The following is a 20894-nucleotide window of genomic DNA, read 5'->3' on the forward strand; positions in this document are numbered from 1 at the left end:
GCTGTGACATCATCGCTCCTCACTCAATGACATCACTAGCTCTCCCCTGATAACCCTTACGCTGCACTCAGAGACATCATCGGCCTTCCCCAGATAATCCAATCCCTTTACTCAGTGACATCATCCTCTCTATCCAATAATTCCATCCCCTCCCTATATGACATCACTGCCTTTTACTCTGTGACATCATCACCTCCAGCCATGTAACCCTGTTCTTGTCAGTGACATCATCAGCCTTCCCCAGTTAGCCTGTTTTACTTAGTGACATCATCCTCTCTATCCTGTTACTTCCAACCCCTCCTATGTAATATCACCGCCTTTTACTCAGTGACATCATCACCTCCAGCCAGATAACCCTGTTTTTCTCAGTGACATCATCAGCCTTCCCCAGTTATCTGGGTATATATGATGATGTCACGGAGTAAAACAGGCAAACTGGGGAAGGCTGATGATGTCACTGAGAAGAACAGGGTTACGTGGCTGGAGGTGATGATGTCACTGAGTAAAAGGTGGTGATGTCACATAGGGAGAGGATGGAATTAATTGGATAGTTAGCCTGTTTTACTCCGTGACATCATCATATATACTCAGATAACTGGGGAAGGCTGATGATGTCACTGAGAAGAACAGGGTTACGTGGCTGGAGGTGATGATGTCACTGAGTAAAAGGTGGTGATGTCACATAGGGAGAGGATGAAATTTTTTGGGTAGAAATGATGTCATAGAGTAAACCAGGCTAATTCCATCCTTTCCCTATGTGACATCACCACCTTTTACTCAGTGACATCATCATCATCTCCAGCCACGTAACCCTGTTCTTCTCAGTGACATCATCAGCCTTCCCCAGTTATCTGAGTATATATGATGATGTCACGGAGTAAAACAGGCTAACTGGGGGAAGGGCTGAAGACGTCACTGAGAAGAACAGGATTATTTTACTGGAGATGATGATGTCACTGAGTAAAAGGTGGTGATGTCACACAAGGAGGGGATGGAATTAATTGGATAGAGAGGATGATGTCACTGAGTAAAGGGATTGGATTATCTGGGGAAGGCCGATGATGTCTCTGAGTGTAGTGTAAGGGTTATCAGGGGAGAGCTGGTGATGTCATTGAGTGAGGAGCGATGATGTCACAGCCCATCTCCATTTATGGATTCTGTTGACCGCTGCTGTGAAGTGAGGTTTTAGGAGTTGGCTCAATGAATATAAAAACATGGGATAAAAGATTTCTAGGTTCTGTTGACCGTAAAGCGCCCCTCTTCTGCTGTGAAATGAGGGTGTTGAGTATAGGGGAGACTTGGCTCTAGGAATATAAAAACTTGGGATAAAAGACGTAAATTGTATAAATATTCCACTACTTTTGGCAGCGGTCTCTTCAGGCTTTCACCATTTTCATTGATGATGTCACATAGAGAGGAGATGGAATTAACTGGATAGAGAGGATGATGTCACTGAGTAAAACAGGTTTACTGGGGAAGGCTGATGATGCCACTGCGAAGAACAGGGTTGTCAGGCTGAGAGGTGATGATGTCACTGAGTAAAAGGAAGTAATGTCACATAGGGAGGAGATGCAATTTTTTGGGTAGAGATGATGATGTCACAAAGTAAAAACAGGCTAATTCCATCCCCTCCCTATGTGACATCACCACCAGCCAGGTAACCCTGTTCTTCCCAATGACATCATCAGCCTTCCCCAGTTAAACTGTTTTACTCTGACATCATCATCTCTACCCAGATAATGCCATCCTCTCCTTTTGTGACATCACCAGTTCTTCTCTGATAATCCCGCTCTTCAGTCGATGACATCATCAGCCTTCCTTGGGAAAATCAAATCCCTTTACTCAGTGACATCATCATGTCTAGCCAGACAATTCCACCCACTCCCTAAGTGACATCACTGCCTTTACTCAGAGACATCACTGAGGGTACCGTCACACTTTAGTGACGCTCCAGCGATCCCACCAGCGAGCTGACCTGGTCAGGATCGCTGGTGCGTCGCTACATGGTCGCTGGTGAGCTGTCAATTAGGCAGATCTCCCCAGTGACTAGTGACCAGCCCCCAGCCAGCAGCGACGTGTGGAAGTAATGCTGCGCTTGGTAACTAAGGTAAATATCGGGTAACCAAGCGCTTTGTTACCCGATATTTACCTTGGTTACCAGCGCACACCGCTTAGCGCTGGCTCCCTGCACTCCTAGCCAGAGTACACATCGGGTTAATAAGCAAACCGCTTTGCTTATTTACCCGATGTGTACTCCGGCTACGTGTGCAGGAAGCAGGGAGCCGGCACTGGCAGCCTGAGAGCGGCGGACGCTAGTAACCAAGGTAAATATCGGGTAACCAAGCAAAGTGCTTCGCTTGGTTACCCGATATTTACCTTGGTTACAGCTTACCGCAGGCTGTCAGATGCCGGCTCCCTGCACATTCAGATCGTTGCTCTCTCGCTGTCACACACAGCAATGTGTGCTTCACAGCAGGAGAGCAACGTCCAAAAAATGAACCAGCACTGTGTGTAACGAGCAGCGATCTCACAGCAGGGGCCAGGTCGCTGCTCAGTGTCACACACAGCGAGATCGCTAATGAGGTCACTGCTGCGTCACAAAAACCGTGACTCGGCAGCGATCTCGCTATGTGAGAAGTACCCCTAACTCTCTTTTACTTTGTGATACTATCATGAGAGCCCAAATGTCACCTTTAGACTAGCCCTCGCCAGATAATCCTACATCTGTGTATCATCATTATGCCATCCCGGATATCCATGTTCCCTCACTATGTGACATCACAACCATGGTTACTTAGTTAATGACATTACATCCTTATCTAGAAAACCACATTCCTTTGCTCAGTGACATCATCAGTGGTCTTCAAACAGCTCCGCCTCTTAGTGACATCAGCATTCCTCATAACCACACCCCCTTACTCAAGAACACCTAGATAACCGTGGCCTCTGACTGTGACAACATCAGCGCACCCACATATAACTCTGATACTGACTGCGTGATGTCACCAACCCACCCAAGATACCTCTGCCCCCCTCTAGCTGCTAATTATAATAAGGCTAAAAGCTTTTACAGCAGGCTGTAAAGTGAGATGCGTTTTATGTTCATGTGAAATGATTCATAATATCATGGAGAGATTTAAGAAAACTTGCATTTGTGGCCTCGAGGGAAAACCCTCTAAAATCCTGACAGCGTGGATGGAAAGGACTGACGTGCTGGACTGGAGGAGCACAGCGGGGGGCAGGGTATCAGTGCATGGTGGGCGCTCCCGCAGCTGCTGCCCGGCACCGTGATGTCAGGAGCGTCTGCAATCCCGCCAGATGTGTCTATGTCTGCAGAAATCTCCCCGCACAAAAGCTGAGCTCTGTTTCTCTCCGATCCCTTGTCCCGGGGGGCCTGACTCCATGGTACTGTACTGTTGAGTCATCCCTGTTGGGGCACTGCGAGGCGCTCACTATTATATGGTATTATATGGAGGCAGTGAAGTGGTGCCGGCTCTGTGCAGGACACAGGCGCTCCCCGGGATGATCTGCAAAGACTTACAGAGCATTGCACCACGGCAGAGAAGTGCAGGTTATGTGAGGTGTGGACTGTGCACAGAGGAGGCTGCAGGTCATGATTGTCACTATTCATAATACATATTAAAGGCAAAGTCCAGCAAGGCATGTTACTGTGACACTACAAGAGGGCATCACTCAGGCATGTTACTGTGACACTACAAGAGGGTATCACTCAGGCATGTTACTGTGACACTACAAGAGGGTATCACTCAGGCATGTTACTGTGACACTACAAGAGGGCATCACTCAGGCATGTTACTACTGTGACACTACAAGAGGGTATCACTCAGGCTTGCTGCTGTGACACTACAAGAGGGTATCACTCAGGCTTGCTGCTGTGACATTACACATGGGTATCACTCAGGCATGCTGCTGTGACACTACAAGAGGGTATCACTCAGGCTTGCTGCTGTGACATTACACATGGGTATCACTCAGGCATGCTGCTGTGACATTACACATGGGTATCACTCAGGCATGCTGCTGTGACATCACACATGGGTATCACTCAGGCATGCTGCTGTGACATCACACATGGGTATCACTCAGGCATGCTGCTGTGACATCACACATGGGTATCACTCAGGCATGCTGCTGTGACATTACACATGGGTATCACTCAGGCATGCTGCTGTGACACTACAAGAGGGTATCACTCAGGCATGCTGCTGTGACACTACAAGAGGGTATCACTCAGGCATGCTGCTGTGACATTACACATGGGTATCACTCAGGCATGCTGCTGTGACATTACACATGGGTATCACTCAGGCATGCTGCTGTGACACTACAAGAGGGTATCACTCAGGCATGCTGCTGTGACATTACACATGGGTATCACTCAGGCATGCTGCTGTGATATCACACATGGGTATCACTCAGGCATGCTGCTGTGACATCACACATAGGTATCACTCAGGCATGCTGCTGTGACATCACACATAGGTATCACTCAGGCATGCTGCTGTGACATCACACATAGGTATCACTCAGGCATGCTGCTGTGACATCACACATAGGTATCACTCAGGCATGCTGCTGTGACATTACACATGGGTATCACTCAGGCATGTTACTGTGACACTACAAGAGGGTATCACTCAGGCATGCTGCTGTGACATCACACATAGGTATCACTCAGGCATGCTGCTGTGACATCACACATAGGTATCACTCAGGCATGCTGCTGTGACATCACACATAGGTATCATTCAGGCATGCAGCTGTGACATCACACATAGGTATCACTCAGGCATGCTGCTGTGACATCACACATAGGTATCACTCAGGCATGCTGCTGTGACATCACACATGGGTATCACTCAGGCATGCTGCTGTGACATCACACATAGGTATCACTCAGGCATGCTGCTGTGACATCACACATAGGTATCACTCAGGCATGCTGCTGTGACATCACACATAGGTATCATTCAGGCATGCAGCTGTGACATTACACATGGGTATCACTCAGGCATGCTGCTGTGACATTACACATGGGTATCACTCAGGCATGCTGCTGTGACATTACACATGGGTATCACTCAGCCATGCTGCTGTGACATCACACATGGGTATCACTCAGGCATGCAGCTGTGACATCACACATGGGTATCACTCAGGCAAGCAGCTGTGACATCACACATAGGTATCACTCAGGCATGCTGCTGTGACATCACACATAGGTATCACTCAGGCATGCAGCTGTGACATCACACATAGGTATCACTCAGGCATGCAGCTGTGACATCACACATAGGTATCACTCAGGCATGCTGCTGTGACATCACACATGGGTATCACTCAGGCATGCTGCTGTGACATCACACATGGGTATCACTCAGGCATGCTGCTGTGACATTACACATAGGTATCACTCAGGCATGCAGCTGTGACATCACACATAGGTATCACTCAGGCATGCAGCTGTGACATCACACATAGGTATCACTCAGGCATGCTGCTGTGACATCACACATGGGTATCACTCAGGCATGCTGCTGTGACATCACACATGGGTATCACTCAGGCATGCTGCTGTGACATCACACATAGGTATCACTCAGGCATGCTGCTGTGACATCACACATGGGTATCACTCAGGCATGCTGCTGTGACATCACACATAGGTATCACTCAGGCATGCTGCTGTGACATCACACATAGGTATCACTCAGGCATGCTGCTGTGACATCACACATGGGTATCACTCAGGCATGCTGCTGTGACATCACACATGGGTATCACTCAGGCATGCTGCTGTGACATCACACATGGGTATCACTCAGGCATGCTGCTGTGACATCACACGTTTTTGGAGGAATAACCCTTTAAGAAGTGTGCACCTTTAAAAAAAAATGCATCTCAGTCCTGTCTATCTTTACCTGTTGCCACCACTAGAGGGAGATATGTGTCTGGCTCCTATTGGGGTATATAGCGGCCCACAGCTCGCCCTCTAGTGGTGCAACCAGCAGCTGAAAATTTGGGGGGGGGACAATAGCGGAAAAGATGCACTGGAACCTTACCCGGAATATTAGGAAAATAATCCATATTATTAATGCTTTTGTCTTCTTCGCAGACACATGGTAAATGCAGGGTCACTTTTCAGATACCGGAGCAGTCACTCTGCAGATTACATCTATGAGATATATTAATATCGGAAAATGACAGCCATGAAAAATCACTTCTGTCCGTCCGGCAAGGACATCTGTGACAGGAACCAACTTTTTTTTTTTTGGTTGTTTGGACGCGGTGTCCAAGGTTATGACTGTATTTACGACAACCGAGGTGGATCTGATAGCGCCAGGGACGGTGAAAAGTAAAGATCAACAGATTTTGTATTAATATATTACTTTTCGGCCGTGTTCTGGAAGTTTCTTCACTCTTAAGCTGGGGGTATAAGGCAACTTTGGGGGGCAAAACATGAAGTGTGTCCAAAAATCGCAGTATGGACATGCTACATCGCAGCACAAAATTCACTTTATGTTGTCACATAGCTTCACCATTCTGCGATCGTTGGCAGTCATTTAGATTGTGAGCCCCAATGGGGACAGTGTTGCCAATGTATGTAAAGCGCTGTGGAATTAACAGCACTATATAAATGAATAAATATTATTATTATTGGGTGTCATGCCCAAAAAGTCACCGGATCCTCCTTCCATGATAAGCACTTACTTCCAGGACTGTCTGATGATCTAATATATCAGATGGGAGATCTGGTATTCAGTTCTAACAGATACTGAAATTTAAAGGGTAACAGTCAGCACATTTTTAAATATGGGAGTAGTGGTGGGCTGTGTAGGCGCTTGTCCCCCAATAAAAATGATACCTTTTTTGTACAAATCCGATAATCTAGTCATGAGAAATCTAGTGTAGAAGTTATATGCAAATCAGGCTGGGGGCGTGTCATCACTGATTCTTCAAGTTCACCGACATGCCCCTGGTGCACTTGCAGCCTTGATTTGCATATCTCTTCTACACTCGATATCTCATGAATGGCTCATCGGATCTCTACAATTAAGGTATCATTTTCACTGGCAGACAAGTGTCTAACTGTACGAACCAGAATCAGCCATATTAAAAGAGAATTCCCATCTTAGAAAGGGGAGGCATATTGATGGGATAAGCCATCACCTTCTAAATCAGTGGAGATCTGACTCCTGGACCCCCTACTGATCCTGAGAAGGAAGGGGATGCAATGCTGATGTAATGCTCACTTTGCAAGACCACCCGTTGTGCAAGGAATTGATCTGCAGCCCCATTCAAGTCAATGAGGTCGGATGCAATTTCCGGCGAAGTGAGTGATAAAAATACTGCTGTGCAATGAATTGTACACAATCGGTGCTATGCTCCTTTCCTTCTCAGTGGGGGTCCCAGAGGTCAGATGTCCACCGATCATACAGTGATGGCATATCATAGCGATATAACATATCCCTTTAAGCCATGGCAATAAATAAATGTGATTATTTGCTGTCCTGCCTTATGGAGGAGTTTATATACTTCACTCCGATGTGTATTTATTGCATTTACCATTAAATCCGGCCGATACATAGGAGAATAAATCTATTTATTGCAATGTGTCTGCTGCCACCTAGTGGCACATTCGTGAATTGCACACTCTATATAATTGATGGTAAGAGGATGATGACATTATCACCAATCAGACTATTGATTATTCTATGGATTAGAAAATATACCGGATGAGCTGCAGCGAAGGAGAGAAAGGATGGAAGAAATGTAACACCATTTATCCTTTAAGGACAAGGCGGATTATGAGCTAAAGAGACAACGGAAGGAAGAAATCCATCGCTGTTCTGTTTAGTAGACGCAATAGCACATACACAAAAAAAAAACAAAAACAAAAAAAATACCGCCAGGTCGATCCGCTCCGGAAAAGACAAGCGATCTTTACGTGTCGTGGTGGATATAGCTGTATGGCCCCTGAGCCGTGGTTACATTTTTTGGTCTTCAGCCATCATGGATGACATACCGGACTGGACATATACTCATTCTTACCTGGCGTTGACTCTTGCGTTTTAGGCTTTGGCCGCAGTATGTGACGGAGGACGTGTCCAGCTTTCTGCAGGGTCTTCCTGCCGCTAATAGTAAGGACCACCACTTGTTCCACTTCCGGGTCAAAACTGAAAGGTCTCCTGGACTGCATGTGCCACACGGTGCCGGAGTCTGGGACGGAGTGGAAGGTGCCACCTGCCCAAAAAAAAAACCAACCCAGAACACGTGCCCATTTCAGATGGTGAGAATGACGAAAGCAGCAGAAGCAGAGTGTGCTGACTTTGTAAAAGACAGTGACCCGTCCATTCATATGATTCAATAAGGACAAGGCTGTGTGTGGATCTAGAGGCACCTTCCCCCCCCCCGGGTGATTTTCCAGGTGGTTGTTTTGCTCCCCTTCTTCCGAGAGCCGTAACATTGCCATATGAGGGCTTTTTTTTTTTGCAGGACGAGTTGTACTTTTAAATGAAACCATATAAATTACTGAAAAACGGCAAAAAAAATTCCAACTGCGGAAAGACTCCAAAAAAAAAAGTGTGATACATGATTGTTATTGGGGTATTTTATTCACTGATTTTACTATATGGTAAAATTGATGTGTGGATGTGATGCCTGAGGTCGATGCGAGTTTGTAGACACCAAACATGTATAAGGTTTACTGTTATCTAAGGGGTTAAAAAAAATTCAGAAATTTCCCTAAAAAAAAAAAAATTGAGCACTTTTTGCGCCATTTTCCGCGACTCGTAGCGTTTTCATTTTTCGGGACCTGGGGGCTCAGTGACTGCTTATTTTCTGCATCTTGAGCTGCCATTTTTTACGGTAGCATTTTTGTGCAGATGCTACGCTTTGATCGCCTGTTATTGCAAAACGTAGTTTTGACGGTTGGAATTTTTTTTCCCGCTATGACGTTTACCGATCAGATTAATTGATTTTATATTTTCATAGATCGGGGGCTTCTGAACACGGCGATACCAAATATGAGTATATTTTTTAAATTTTTTTTTTTTTTTTTACATTTTTCAACCCTTTAATTTTCAATGGGGCAAATGGGGGGGGGGCGGTGATTTGAACTTTTAGGGGTATTTTTTAATTTTTTTTTTTTTTTTATTTTCCTAGTCCCCCTAGGGGATTATTAGGATCAGCGGTCTGATCGCTCATTCATTTCTCCTGATCAGAACAGTACAGCTCTGATCAGCAGAAATGCTGCGTTTCTGTTACAGCCTGGACACCATGATAGTGACAGGAGTCATCACATGACCCTATGCTACCATCGGCTCCCTGTGATCGCGTCACAGGGCCTCCGATGTCAGTGGGGAAAGGTGCGTTGGCCACTACGGCGCTGGACATCGTGCTGTCACATTTAAACTGCACGATTTAAGGGGTTAATTAGCGCCCATGTCAGCTGTTCAAATCAGCAGATGTGCAGGGATCACCGCAGCAGCCGGAGGTGATCACCCCTTCATGATTTAGGAAGTACAGTAACGTCCTCGGTTGTGAAGGGGTTAAACAACCAGAAAGGTCCAACCCGCACAAATCCGGATCACTTTCCTCCATCTGATATTTGCCGTCCTTTGGTGGCGTCTCCTGCAGCGCACGCATCCTAAATCCCTCAGAAATAATCTGATGTCTCCCTACGTCTGCTCCGATTTGCAGGCACAAAAAAAAAAAGAAAAAAAAAGTAGGAATGTGCAGCTGCATCCCCCTCCTCTCCCTCACCATCACTCTAAACTGATTTCTGACCATGCAATGCATCCTGACCACATCTTACCCAGGCTTTGCAGCAGATTGTCGGTAAAAGGCACCACATGGAAGCACAAAGTGCGATCTAGATGAGGTGTGCTAGCACGGAGGACAACCAGGAGACCCTGTTCAGCCAGGTCATTCATCAATCCTGGAGGAAAGAAAAGCGTTAAGTGATCACTCTACATCAGCTATAGGCCACTCTCCTGCAGATGAAAAGTGAACAGAGCTAAAGCTATCCTTTTGTGTATATGTGACGCCCTGGACTAGCCAGGTAGTCACAGACATGACACCACACACACCCCCTCCCCTGGATAGTTAACACCAGTCAAACAAAACCCTTGTTGCCTCCCTCCAGGGTCTGATGTCCACACCAGGTGGGGCGGAGCCAGGCGGTTGGCCCCACCCACCGAGGAGTTCACAGGTCTGGAGGCGGGAAAAGAGACAGAATTGAGTAGACAGTGGTAGAGTGAGGAGTAGAGAACTGTCGGTGTCTGGGTAGGGACCCAGAAAAAAACAGCAAGGTCGGCAGACGGTGGTGGCCGTCTGCAGGAGTTAGTGGACCTCTGCGGAACCATAGGACCGGGGTCGGGCGGTGGCCCGCCGGTACCGAACCGGGGAGCGGAGTGAAGCTAAGCACAAAGGCTTGGACTAGGCTTGAAGCCGCCAACAACGGTCAAATCCGAGAGTGACCGGAACCCCAGGGGTTTCCTAACACCCAAGACCCATCAGAAGGCAACAGTCCACACTGTGAGGATACACAGCCACCGCCATAGGCTAGAAATCCAAGGCCAACGCCTGCGGGCAACACGGGCTCCTTCGGTACCTACACGCCAGGGAGTGGACTACCGTTGGGAAGCCATCGGAGTCAACACATTCTACACAGGTGCAGGGAAAGACAGCCACAATCACCTGTCCGGGGAGAGCAAAGACACTGCAGCCGGCTGCGGGACCCGTCCATCCAGCCGTTTGGTTTACCAGAGACTCTGTGAATTTGTGCCTGAGTGAGTACCACAGTGCCATCCGGCACCGCGCCGCGCTGCCCCTGCAACCCTGCACCCCAGCCATCCAGCCTCCCCATTCCACAACCGGGCCCCCGGGATCACCAACCCCTACCCACGGAGGGGACAACATCGTAGCTGCTCCCTGCCATCGCTCCCAGGATCCCCGTCACCAGCAGCGGTGGTGCCCTTTATCACCACGACCCGTGGGTGGCGTCACGGACTATCTCCCCAAAACAAACCACCCCCTTTTCACTCGTGGGCGAGGAGCGCTGCTCGAGGCCCCGGGTCCGGCCCACTGCTCGAGCCACCGAGCAGCAGCAGCCGCGTACTCGAGCGTAGCGAGCGTGGCCCCTCCGCCCGCGACATATACAGCTCCTATGCAGAATTATGCATCTCCATGGTAACAGACTACAAACAAACCTTGTAGTCACACTTCCTCCAATCAATTAGTTAGATGAGCTAATACTGTGACCAGACAACTGTCTAATGTATAGGTGGGGGGGGGGGGAGAAGGATCGGCCATGTTTGATTAGTACACTTATAAGGCTGTCACCTTGGAGAAGAGCGGCTGTATGATGTCCGGCGTTCTCCTTCCGCAGGAGGAGCAGTAAGCAGTGGAGATGCGTTGCAGGAACGGAGGCGTTCCGCTTCTGCTCTGGTGGGGATGATGGTTTATTGGGGCAGAAAAAAAGCACCTGCAATAAAGTCAGACAGCACATATGGGAACACGAACATCAGCCAAAAGTCCACTCTGTCCCCAGGGTAACACCAACATATTCTGTAGTGCAGTACACAGACAGCAGTCACATCAGTTCCTGGGCCCAGCAAAAAGCCAGTTAAAGGGGTTGCCCCTATCTATAGGTTGTCTGACCGCTGGGGTCCACAGTCAGCAGAAGTGGGTACTTTTATACTTTTAACTCCATTCATTCATTCAGTCAGTCACTGTGGAGCTGCCGAGCGCTGCCCTTGGGATTTTTCTATCAGTCCCATAGACAATGAATGGAGCAGTGGCCGGGCGTCCAACCTGCCGCTCCGTTTTGTAACGGGGGGGAAAAAAAACCTAAAACATTCCCCAGTAATGCCGATCGTGTGGGTCCCCCATGATCAATATGTTATCACCTATCCTGTGGACATCCCCTTTAATTGTATTGTCAAGGGAGGAATTTTGGGTGAAGACTGCTTAGACGTATTAGCTGTATATCAGTGCCGATATATCATGTATCAGACAATGAACACACAGACATGTTCTCTCCTTCAGCCAGTGTCATCCACTGACTCGTGTATTTTGAAAGAAACTTAATTATACAAAAATGCCACTTCGGCCTTGAAGCTAAACAGGGAGTAAGGAGTATTCCACTCCTTAATTTCGCTCAGCATGTTATGAAACACATCTTTGTTCGTTAAAATGTGTAAACACTACTGATAAGACCTTTACTCATCATTAAAAGACTTCCATCGTTTGTACATCTGTTCACTTATTCTTGGTAACCCTTTCATGACTATACAGCTTTGAATTATATTATAGGTCTGTGCAATTGCTACATAGACAGACAGATAATTATGCTACTACATCTATATTTTGATTATTTACATACACAGATATTCTTATTACGTTTAAACAAACAAGCTATAGCTCAGGCCACCTTCACAGAATATGCTTGTCTCCACTGGACAATCCCTTTAAGGATGCTCATGTATGTTACATACATGGCAGAGATCAGGGTTGGAGCGATCAGGCAGATTGGACGTCAACATGCCCAATGCCATGTTTTCATGGAACATAGGCAGCCGCCATCAACAACACATGCACACTCAGCCAAGTCGATCGTGCATGTGTATATAGGAGGGTCAGCTGAATGAGCATTTAGAGCGCAGGGCAATATTTGCAAATGCTAAACATCATACCTGTACAGCAGACATGTTCATCATGGCTCCATGTTTTGCAGCGAGGCGAAGGCGTCGGATACCAAGAATGGCGAATCCTCGCCGGCAGCAGGTGTCAATCAAATCCCCGTAAGCGCATGGTGGTACAACAGGAGAGACGACCAGAAAAACGTCACCTGTAGGGGCCGATGGATCGATATAAGGTGATATCTGTTCTGGCACACAACGTGGCAGCCATTTTTCATTTCTACACTACACGGCTGCATCCAGCTGGTGCAGAACTCCAACTCCCAGCATGCCAACGCAGTGATAGGCAACAGCTTAGAGACCCTTGTGGTACCATAAAGCGAAGGAAGCCGCTCATTGTCTGACTTACCCCTCGTGGTCGCTGTCAGAAGAGCAGGAAGGCCGCATTGATTTTCAGTCGGACCCAGAGATCTAAATATAAATATATTATATATATATATATATATATAGATAGATAGATAGATATCTCTCTCTATATATATATATATATATATATATATATATATATATATATATATATATATATATATATATATATATATATATATATATATATATATATATAATAAAATTACTAAAAAAAATTCACATAATAACAGAAGATGATCCCTTCTTACCTGGGCGGCACGCTCCGTCCTGATGAACACGAAATTCTAGTACTGAGGACGCCATTACTGGGGATTCTACCCCCAAACCAAACACTCAGGTCACTGGTTATGTTGCCTGAGGTGCGGGAATAATGGAGGAGGGGATATTCCTTTATGAGCCCATAGAGGGCGCTCAGTGAGCTCTGGTCTGTCTGACGGGCGAGCTGTGGATCACAAGGGCCCGATATGTCTTCCCAAGTCTTCAAAGCGTGGAAGCCGCGAAGTGCCATAGCCACGACGGGGAGGATCTCAGCATCACCTCGGCTATAGGAAGGAGGGATGACATCTGGAAAGAGAAGGAGAAATAGAAATACATAGTAGATACATGCTGTATATATACACTGACATATGGAAGGTCCTACAGGGCGTTCCTGGTATACAGCAGGTCTTGGGTGGTGTTCCCAGTATATGGCAGGTCTTTTTGGGTGTTCCCGCTATATGGCAGGTCCTACAGGGTGTTCCTGGTACACTGAGGATCTTGTGGGGTGTCCCCGGTATACGGCAGGTCTTGTGGGGTGTCCCCGGTATACGGCAGGTCTTGTGGGGTGTTCCCGGTATACGGAAAGTCCTACAGGATGTTCCTGGTATATAGAGGATCTTGTGGTGTGTTCCCTGTATATCGCAGGGCTTGTGTGGTGTTCTCTGTACATGGCGGATCTTGTGGAGTGTTCTCGGTACACGGCGGATCTTGTGGAGTGTTCTCGGTACACGGCGGATCTTGTGGAGTGTTCTCGGTCCACGGCGGATCTTGTGGGGTGTTGTCGGTACACGACAGATCTTGTGGAGTGTTGTCGGTACACGGCAGATCTTGTGGAGTGTTGTCGGTACACGGCAGATCTTGTGGAGTGTTGTCGGTACACGGCAGATCTTGTGGGGTGTTGTCGGTACACGGCAGATCTTGTGGGGTGTTGTCGGTACACGGCAGATCTTGTGGGGTGTTGTCGGTACACGGCAGATCTTGTGGGGTGTTGTCGGTACACGGCAGATCTTGTGGGATGTTGTCGGTACACGGCAGATCTTGTGGGATGTTGTCGGTACACGGCAGATCTTGTGGAGTGTTGTCGGTACACGGCAGATCTTGTGGAGTGTTGTCGGTACACGGCAGATCTTGTGGAGTGTTGTCGGTACACGGCAGATCTTGTGGAGTGTTGTCGGTACACGGCAGATCTTGTGGAGTGTTGTCGGTACACGGCAGATCTTGTGGAGTGTTGTCGGTACACGGCAGATCTTGTGGGGTGTTGTCGGTACACGGCAGATCTTGTGGGGTGTTGTCGGTACACGGCAGATCTTGTGGGGTGTTCTCGGTACACGGCAGATCTTGTGGAGTGTTGTCGGTACACGGCAGATCTTGTGGGGTGTTCTCGGTACACGGCAGATCTTGTGGGGTGTTCTCGGTACACGGCAGATCTTGTGGAGTGTTGTCGGTACACGGCAGATCTTGTGGAGTGTTGTCGGTACACGGCAGATCTTGTGGAGTGTTGTCGGTACACGGCAGATCTTGTGGGGTGTTCTCGGTACACGGCAGATCTTGTGGGATGTTGTCGGTATATAGTAATTAGTAACTCCAAAAGTGGCTCAAGGAAGGACGACCAAAAAACTGTAAAACAGGAATATGAGCACCGAAGGCTCCTTGATGTGTGAAGAGTGAGGGCTCGTCTGTCTGGAGCGCTACAGTAGCATAAATTGCTAAATACTGTTACTGCTGTCTGTGATACAAAGGAGTCACAACACGCATAGCATCGCAGATTGCGGTGTATAAGGTCGGGCAGCTACAGACTGGTCAGAGCGCCCATTCCTGACCTCTGTCCACCATCTACACTGAGCGTATGAGCATCAGGACTGGACCAGTAATAATGGTCTGATGAACCTCATTTTACCATCATGTGGACGGACGGTGCGTGCATCACTTCCCTGGGAAGAGATGGCACCAGGACTGGACAATGGGAAGAAGACAAGATGGTGGAGGCCACGTGTTGGGCAATGTTCTGCTGGGGACCTTGTATCGTTGACTGATGTGGATGTGACACCTACCTAACATTGTACAGACCAAGTACCTCCTACATAGTAGTGGGATCCCTAGTGGCAGTGCCCCTCACAGTAGGATAATAGGATGATGGTTAGACTGGGGATCTCTCTAAATTTTCCAGATCATTGAGGCTATTTGGTGCATATGTATATGTGTATATGTGTATATATATATACACATATACATATATATATATACATACATACATACATACATACATACATACATACATACACACACACAGTACCAACCAAAAGTTTGGACACACCTTCCCATCTGTAGAACAACTGTTAAGAGGAGACTTTGTGCAGCAGCCTTCATGGTAAAATAGCTGCTAGGAAACCACTGCTAAGGACAGGCAACAAGCAGAAGAGACTTGTTTGGGCTAAAGAACACAAGGAATGGACATTAGACCAGTGGAAATCTGTGCTTTGGTCTGAGGAGTCCAAATTTGAGATCTTTGGACCCAACCACCGTGTCTTTGTAGAAAAGGTGAACGGATGGACTCTACATGGCTGGTTCCCACCGTGAAGCATGGAGGAGGAGGTGTGATGGTGTGGGTGGGGGGGGGGGGGGTGCTTTGCTGGTGACACGGTTGGAGATTTATTCATAATTGAAGGCATACTGAACCAGCATGGCTACCACAGCATCTTGCAGCGGCATGCTATTCCATCCGGTTTGCATTTAGTTGGACCATCATTTATTTTTCAACAGGACAATGACACCAAACACACCTCCAGGCTGTGTAAGGGCTATTTGACTAAGAAGGAGAGTGATGGGGTGCTACACCAGATGACCTGGCTCCACAGTCACCAGACCTGAACCCAATCGAGATGGTTTGGGGTGAGCTGGACCGCAGAGTGAAGGCAAAAGGGCCAACAAGTGCTAAGCATCTCTGGGAACTCCTTCAAGACTGTTGGAAAACCATTTCCGGTGACTACCTCTTGAAGCTCATCAAGAGAATGCCAAGAGTGTGCAAAGCAGTAATCAAAGCAAAAGGGGGCTACATTGAAGAATCTAAAATATAAGACATATTTTTTTAAGTATTTCATTCCACATGTTTTAATTAATTGTTTTGAAGCCTTCAATGTGAATCTACAATTTTCAGCGTCCTGAAAAGAAAACTCTGTGAATGAGGTGTGTCCAAACGTTTGGTCTGTACTGTAAAAATATATATATATATATATATATATATATATATATATATATATATATATATATATATATATATATATATATATATATATATATATATATTAATCTATATCTATATTAATCTATATCTATATCTCTATATAGCCTGCCGGTGGGGCTGTCTGCGCGGGTGTCCGGGTGCGTGCGGGCGTCCGGGTGCCTCTCTGTCCCGGCGGCCAGCTGCTTCTCTGTGCGGCTGGGCGGGCGGACGGCCTGCAGTGGCTGTGCGGCGGGTGTCCCAGTATGTCCGCGGTCCAGTTTCAAATGATGGTGCCGGGTGTCAGCGCGTGCACAGATGGAGCCCTTGGATGAGAGCTCCATCTGTGCATGTGCCGCTCCGGGCGCCATCACTTGAATCGGGACCGCGGACACAGTGGGACACACCGCACCAGCCTGCTCCACCACTGAGCCGTCACCGCCGCGGCCACCACTGAGCCGTCACCGCCGCGGCCACCACTGAGCCGTCACTGCCGCTGCCACCACTGAGCCGTCACCGCCGCTGCCACCACTGAGCTTTCACCGCCAGTGCTACCACTGAGCCGCCACTGCAGCTATCCCTACTGACCTGCCGCTGCCACCACTGACCGCCGCTGCCAGCACAACCTCTGCCTCCTGTGACCCCACTTCACCACCACTGCTGCCCCCCTCTGGTAAGACAACACCACCGGAGTATAAGACATTTTTTTTTTGTGTACCTTTATCTCTAAATTTGGGGTGCGTCTTATAATCCGGTGCGTCTTATAAAACGAAATGAAGGGAATTTTGTTTACTTACCGTAAATTCCTTTTCTTTGTCGCTCTATTGGGAGACCCAGACAATTGGGTGTATAGGCTATGCCTCCGGAGGCCGCACAAAGTATTACACTCAAAAGTGTTAAGCCCCTCCCCTTCTGCCTATACACCCCCGTGCTCCCACGGGCTCCTCAGTTTTTTGCTTTGTGCGAAGGAGGTCAGACACGCACGCACAGCTCCACAGATTGGTCAGCAGCAGCTGCTGACCATGTCGGATGGAAGAAAAGTGGGCCAATATAGGGCCCCCAGCATGCTCCCTTCTCACCCCACTCTTGTCGGCGGTGTTGTAAGGTTGAGGTATCCATTGCGGGTACGGAGGCTGGAGCCCACATGCTGTTTTTCCTTCCCCATCCCCCTCAGGGTTCTGGTGGAAGTGGGATCCTATCGGTCTTCAGGCACATGAGACCGTGCTTCATCCACAACTCCTGTGGAGCCTGCTGGATAGGAGCCGGGTATCGTTCAGGGACATGGCCCTGCTACTTGGAGGTACTCTGTGTCCCCGTGGGGACCGCGCACAGCAACACTCCAGCTTTGCTGGGTGTGCTAGTGCACCGGGGACCGCGGAGCTGACTGGGTTAATATGTGCCATTACACACTCAGCGTTGCTGAGTGTGTTTATGTATAGGGACTGCCGCATTGACCGCCGCTGCCTTGGAAATACTGCGGTGCGGCTGGGACTTGTAGTGCGCCGGGGACTTCCACGCCGGCCGCGCTTTTACGGCGGCCGCGTTTATTACTAGAGTCCCCGGCTTTTTGCGGCCTAGTTTCCTTTCCTCCCGCCCATAGCCCTGACAGGCAGGGGAAGGGCGGGACGCTGCATAGAACGAGCAGCACTGAGGGCTGGAGCATGCTTTGCATACTCCACTCCCCTCACTGTGCACAGTGCAGGCACCAGTTCCCGCTCTTTCTGGGTCACGCCCACGGCTCCCTCCTCTCCTCAGGACGCATTCCTGTCAGCTCCTCGGACGCTGCAGAGGGGGACAAAATCTGGGAGACCCAGGCAGGGACTCTGGTGGCCTCACAACCGCTTTAAGCGGGTGGTAAGCAGCACCTGTGGTGCTAGCCCCATTGTGCAGTAGTGTAACATTATATGTTTATTTTACACTGTATAGTGCACAGTTGATTTCTGGCTATATACCCTATTGTGTTGCTCAGGGAAGATAATAGCATGGCGCCCACGAAAGGCAGGGGTGCCAAAACACAGGCTTATTATGTTGCCTGCGCCGCATGTACGACCCCGCTACCGGCAGGTTCCACTGACCCTCATTGTCTGCACTGTTCGGCCCCTGTGGCACTTGCTCAGCCAGAGCCTCTGCTAGGGGGGGCCCAGGGGGAGCCACCTGCTAACACTGTTCAGGTGACAGGGACGGAGTTTGCAAATCTCTCTGAGACTATGGCTAAGATACTAGAAGCCTTGCAGTCCAGGCCGGTGTCTCAGCACAGGGACTCTGTTGATTCTTTGTTCCCGGGCCCACCTCAGCTGGACCAACAATGTCCTCCCGGGGTATCTCATGGATCCCAAGCTGAGGGTTCTGACACAGACCCCAGCCCCAGACCGACTAAGCGAGCTCGCTTAGATTTTCCCTCGACATCATCATATTGTTCAGGGTCTCAGCGAGGGGAATCGCTGGTCGATGACGCGGAAGTAGCTGATCAGGATTCTGATCCTGAGGCCGCTCTCAATCTTGATACTCCGGACGGGGACGCCATAGTGAACGACCTTATTGCGTCCATCAATCGTATGTTGGATATTTCTCCCTCAGCTCCTCCGGCGGAGGAGTCGGCTTCCCAGCAGGAGAAATTCCGTTTCAGGTTTCCCAAGCGTACACCGAGTATGTTTCTGGACCACTCTGATTTCAGAGAGGCAGTCCAGAATCACCATGCTTGTCCAGATAAGCGTTTTTCTAAGCGCCTTAAGGATACACGTTATCCCTTTCCCCCTGATGTGGTCATGGGTTGGACTCAGTGTCCCAAGGTGGATCCTCCAATCTCCAGACTGGCAGCTAGATCCATACTTGCAGTGGAAGATGGGGCTTCACTCAAAGATGCCACTGACAGGCAGATGGAGCTCTGGTTGAAATCCATCTATGAAGCTATCGGCGCTTCTTTTGCCCCAGCATTCGCAGCCGTATGGGCGCTACAAGCTATCTCAGCAGGTCAAGCGCAAATTGACGCAGCCACACGCACGTCCGCGCCACAGGTGGCGTCCATAACCACTCAGACGTCGGCATTTGCGTCTTACGCTATTAATGCTATCCTGGACTCTGCGAGCCGTACGGCGGTTGCAGCCGCCAATTCGGTGGTACTCCGCAGGGCCATGTGGCTGCGGGAATGGAAGGCAGATTCTGTTTCCAAAAAGCGCTTAACCAGTTTGCCAATTTCGGGCGAACGATTGTTTGGCGAGCGTTTAGATGAAATCATCAAACAATCCAAGGGAAAGGATACATCCTTACCCCAGCCCAAACCGAACATACCCCAACAGAGGAAGGGGCAGTCGAGGTTTCGGTCCTTTCGGGGCGCGGGCAGGTCCCAATTCTCCTCGTCCAAAAGGCCTCAGAAAGATCAAAGGAACTCTGATGCATGGCGGTCTAAGTCACGTCCTAAACAGACCACCGGAGGTGCCGCTACCAAAGCGGCTTCCTCATGACTTTCGGCATCCTCACTCCGCATCCTCGGTCGGTGGCAGGCTCTCCCGCTTTTGCGACACCTGGCTGCCACGGGTAAAAGACCGTTGGGTGAGAGACATTCTGTCTCACGGTTACAAGATAGACTTCACCTCTCATCCCCCGACTCGATTCTTCAGGTCATCCCCGTCTCCCGAGCGAGCCGAGGCTCTTCTGCAGGCGCTGGGCATTCTGAAGGCAGAAGGAGTGGTGGTCCCTGTTCCTCTTCAGCAACAGGGCCACGGTTTTTACTCCAACTTGTTTGTGGTCCCAAAGAAGGACGGGTCTTTTCGACCTGTCCTGGACCTGAAACTTCTCAACAAACACGTAAAGACCAGGCGGTTCCGGATGGAATCCCTCCGCTCCGTCATCGCCTCAATGTCCCAGGGAGATTTCCTTGCATCGATCGATATCAAGGATGCTTATCTCCACGTACCGATTGCTCCAGAGCACCAGCGCTTCTTGCGCTTCGCCATAGGGAACGAACACCTGCAGTTCGTGGCACTGCCGTTCGGCCTGGCAACAGCCCCACGGGTTTTCACCAAGGTTATGGCTACTGTAGTAGCGGTCCTCCACTCTCAGGGTCACTCGGTGATCCCGTACTTGGACGATCTGTTGATCAAGGCACCCTCTCTAGAGGCATGCCAACACAGCCTCGACGCTACCCTGGAGACTCTCCAGAGTTTTGGGTGGATCATCAATTTTCCAAAGTCAAATCTGACACCGGCCCAATCGCTGACATACCTTGGCATGGAGTTTCATACCCTCTCAGCGATAGTGAAGCTTCCGCTGATCAAGCAGCGGTCACTACAGACAGGGGTACAATCTCTCCTTCAAGGTCGGTCACA

At 48.9% G+C, this 20894-nt stretch overlaps 1 protein-coding gene across 5 annotated transcripts in view; it reads right to left on the reverse strand.

Annotated features, from left to right (window-relative positions):
- Positions 1 to 20894, reverse strand: part of LOC142245479 (dynein axonemal assembly factor 8-like) — a 145957-nt gene that overhangs the window by 67090 nt on the left and 57973 nt on the right. For all 5 annotated transcript variants that reach the window (XM_075318209.1, XM_075318208.1, XM_075318205.1 and 2 more), the window contains exons 15-20: positions 13343 to 13658; positions 13075 to 13136; positions 12720 to 12874; positions 11368 to 11509; positions 9839 to 9961; positions 8074 to 8265 (exon numbers count right to left, since the gene is read on the reverse strand). In XM_075318209.1, coding sequence (XP_075174324.1) covers positions 8074 to 8265; positions 9839 to 9961; positions 11368 to 11509; positions 12720 to 12874; positions 13075 to 13136; positions 13343 to 13658 — 990 coding nt within the window. The remainder of the gene's footprint in view (positions 1 to 8073; positions 8266 to 9838; positions 9962 to 11367; positions 11510 to 12719; positions 12875 to 13074; positions 13137 to 13342; positions 13659 to 20894) is intronic.

This window comes from Anomaloglossus baeobatrachus, chromosome 7, assembly GCF_048569485.1.
Source record: "Anomaloglossus baeobatrachus isolate aAnoBae1 chromosome 7, aAnoBae1.hap1, whole genome shotgun sequence".
Lineage (NCBI taxonomy): Eukaryota > Metazoa > Chordata > Amphibia > Anura > Aromobatidae > Anomaloglossus > Anomaloglossus baeobatrachus.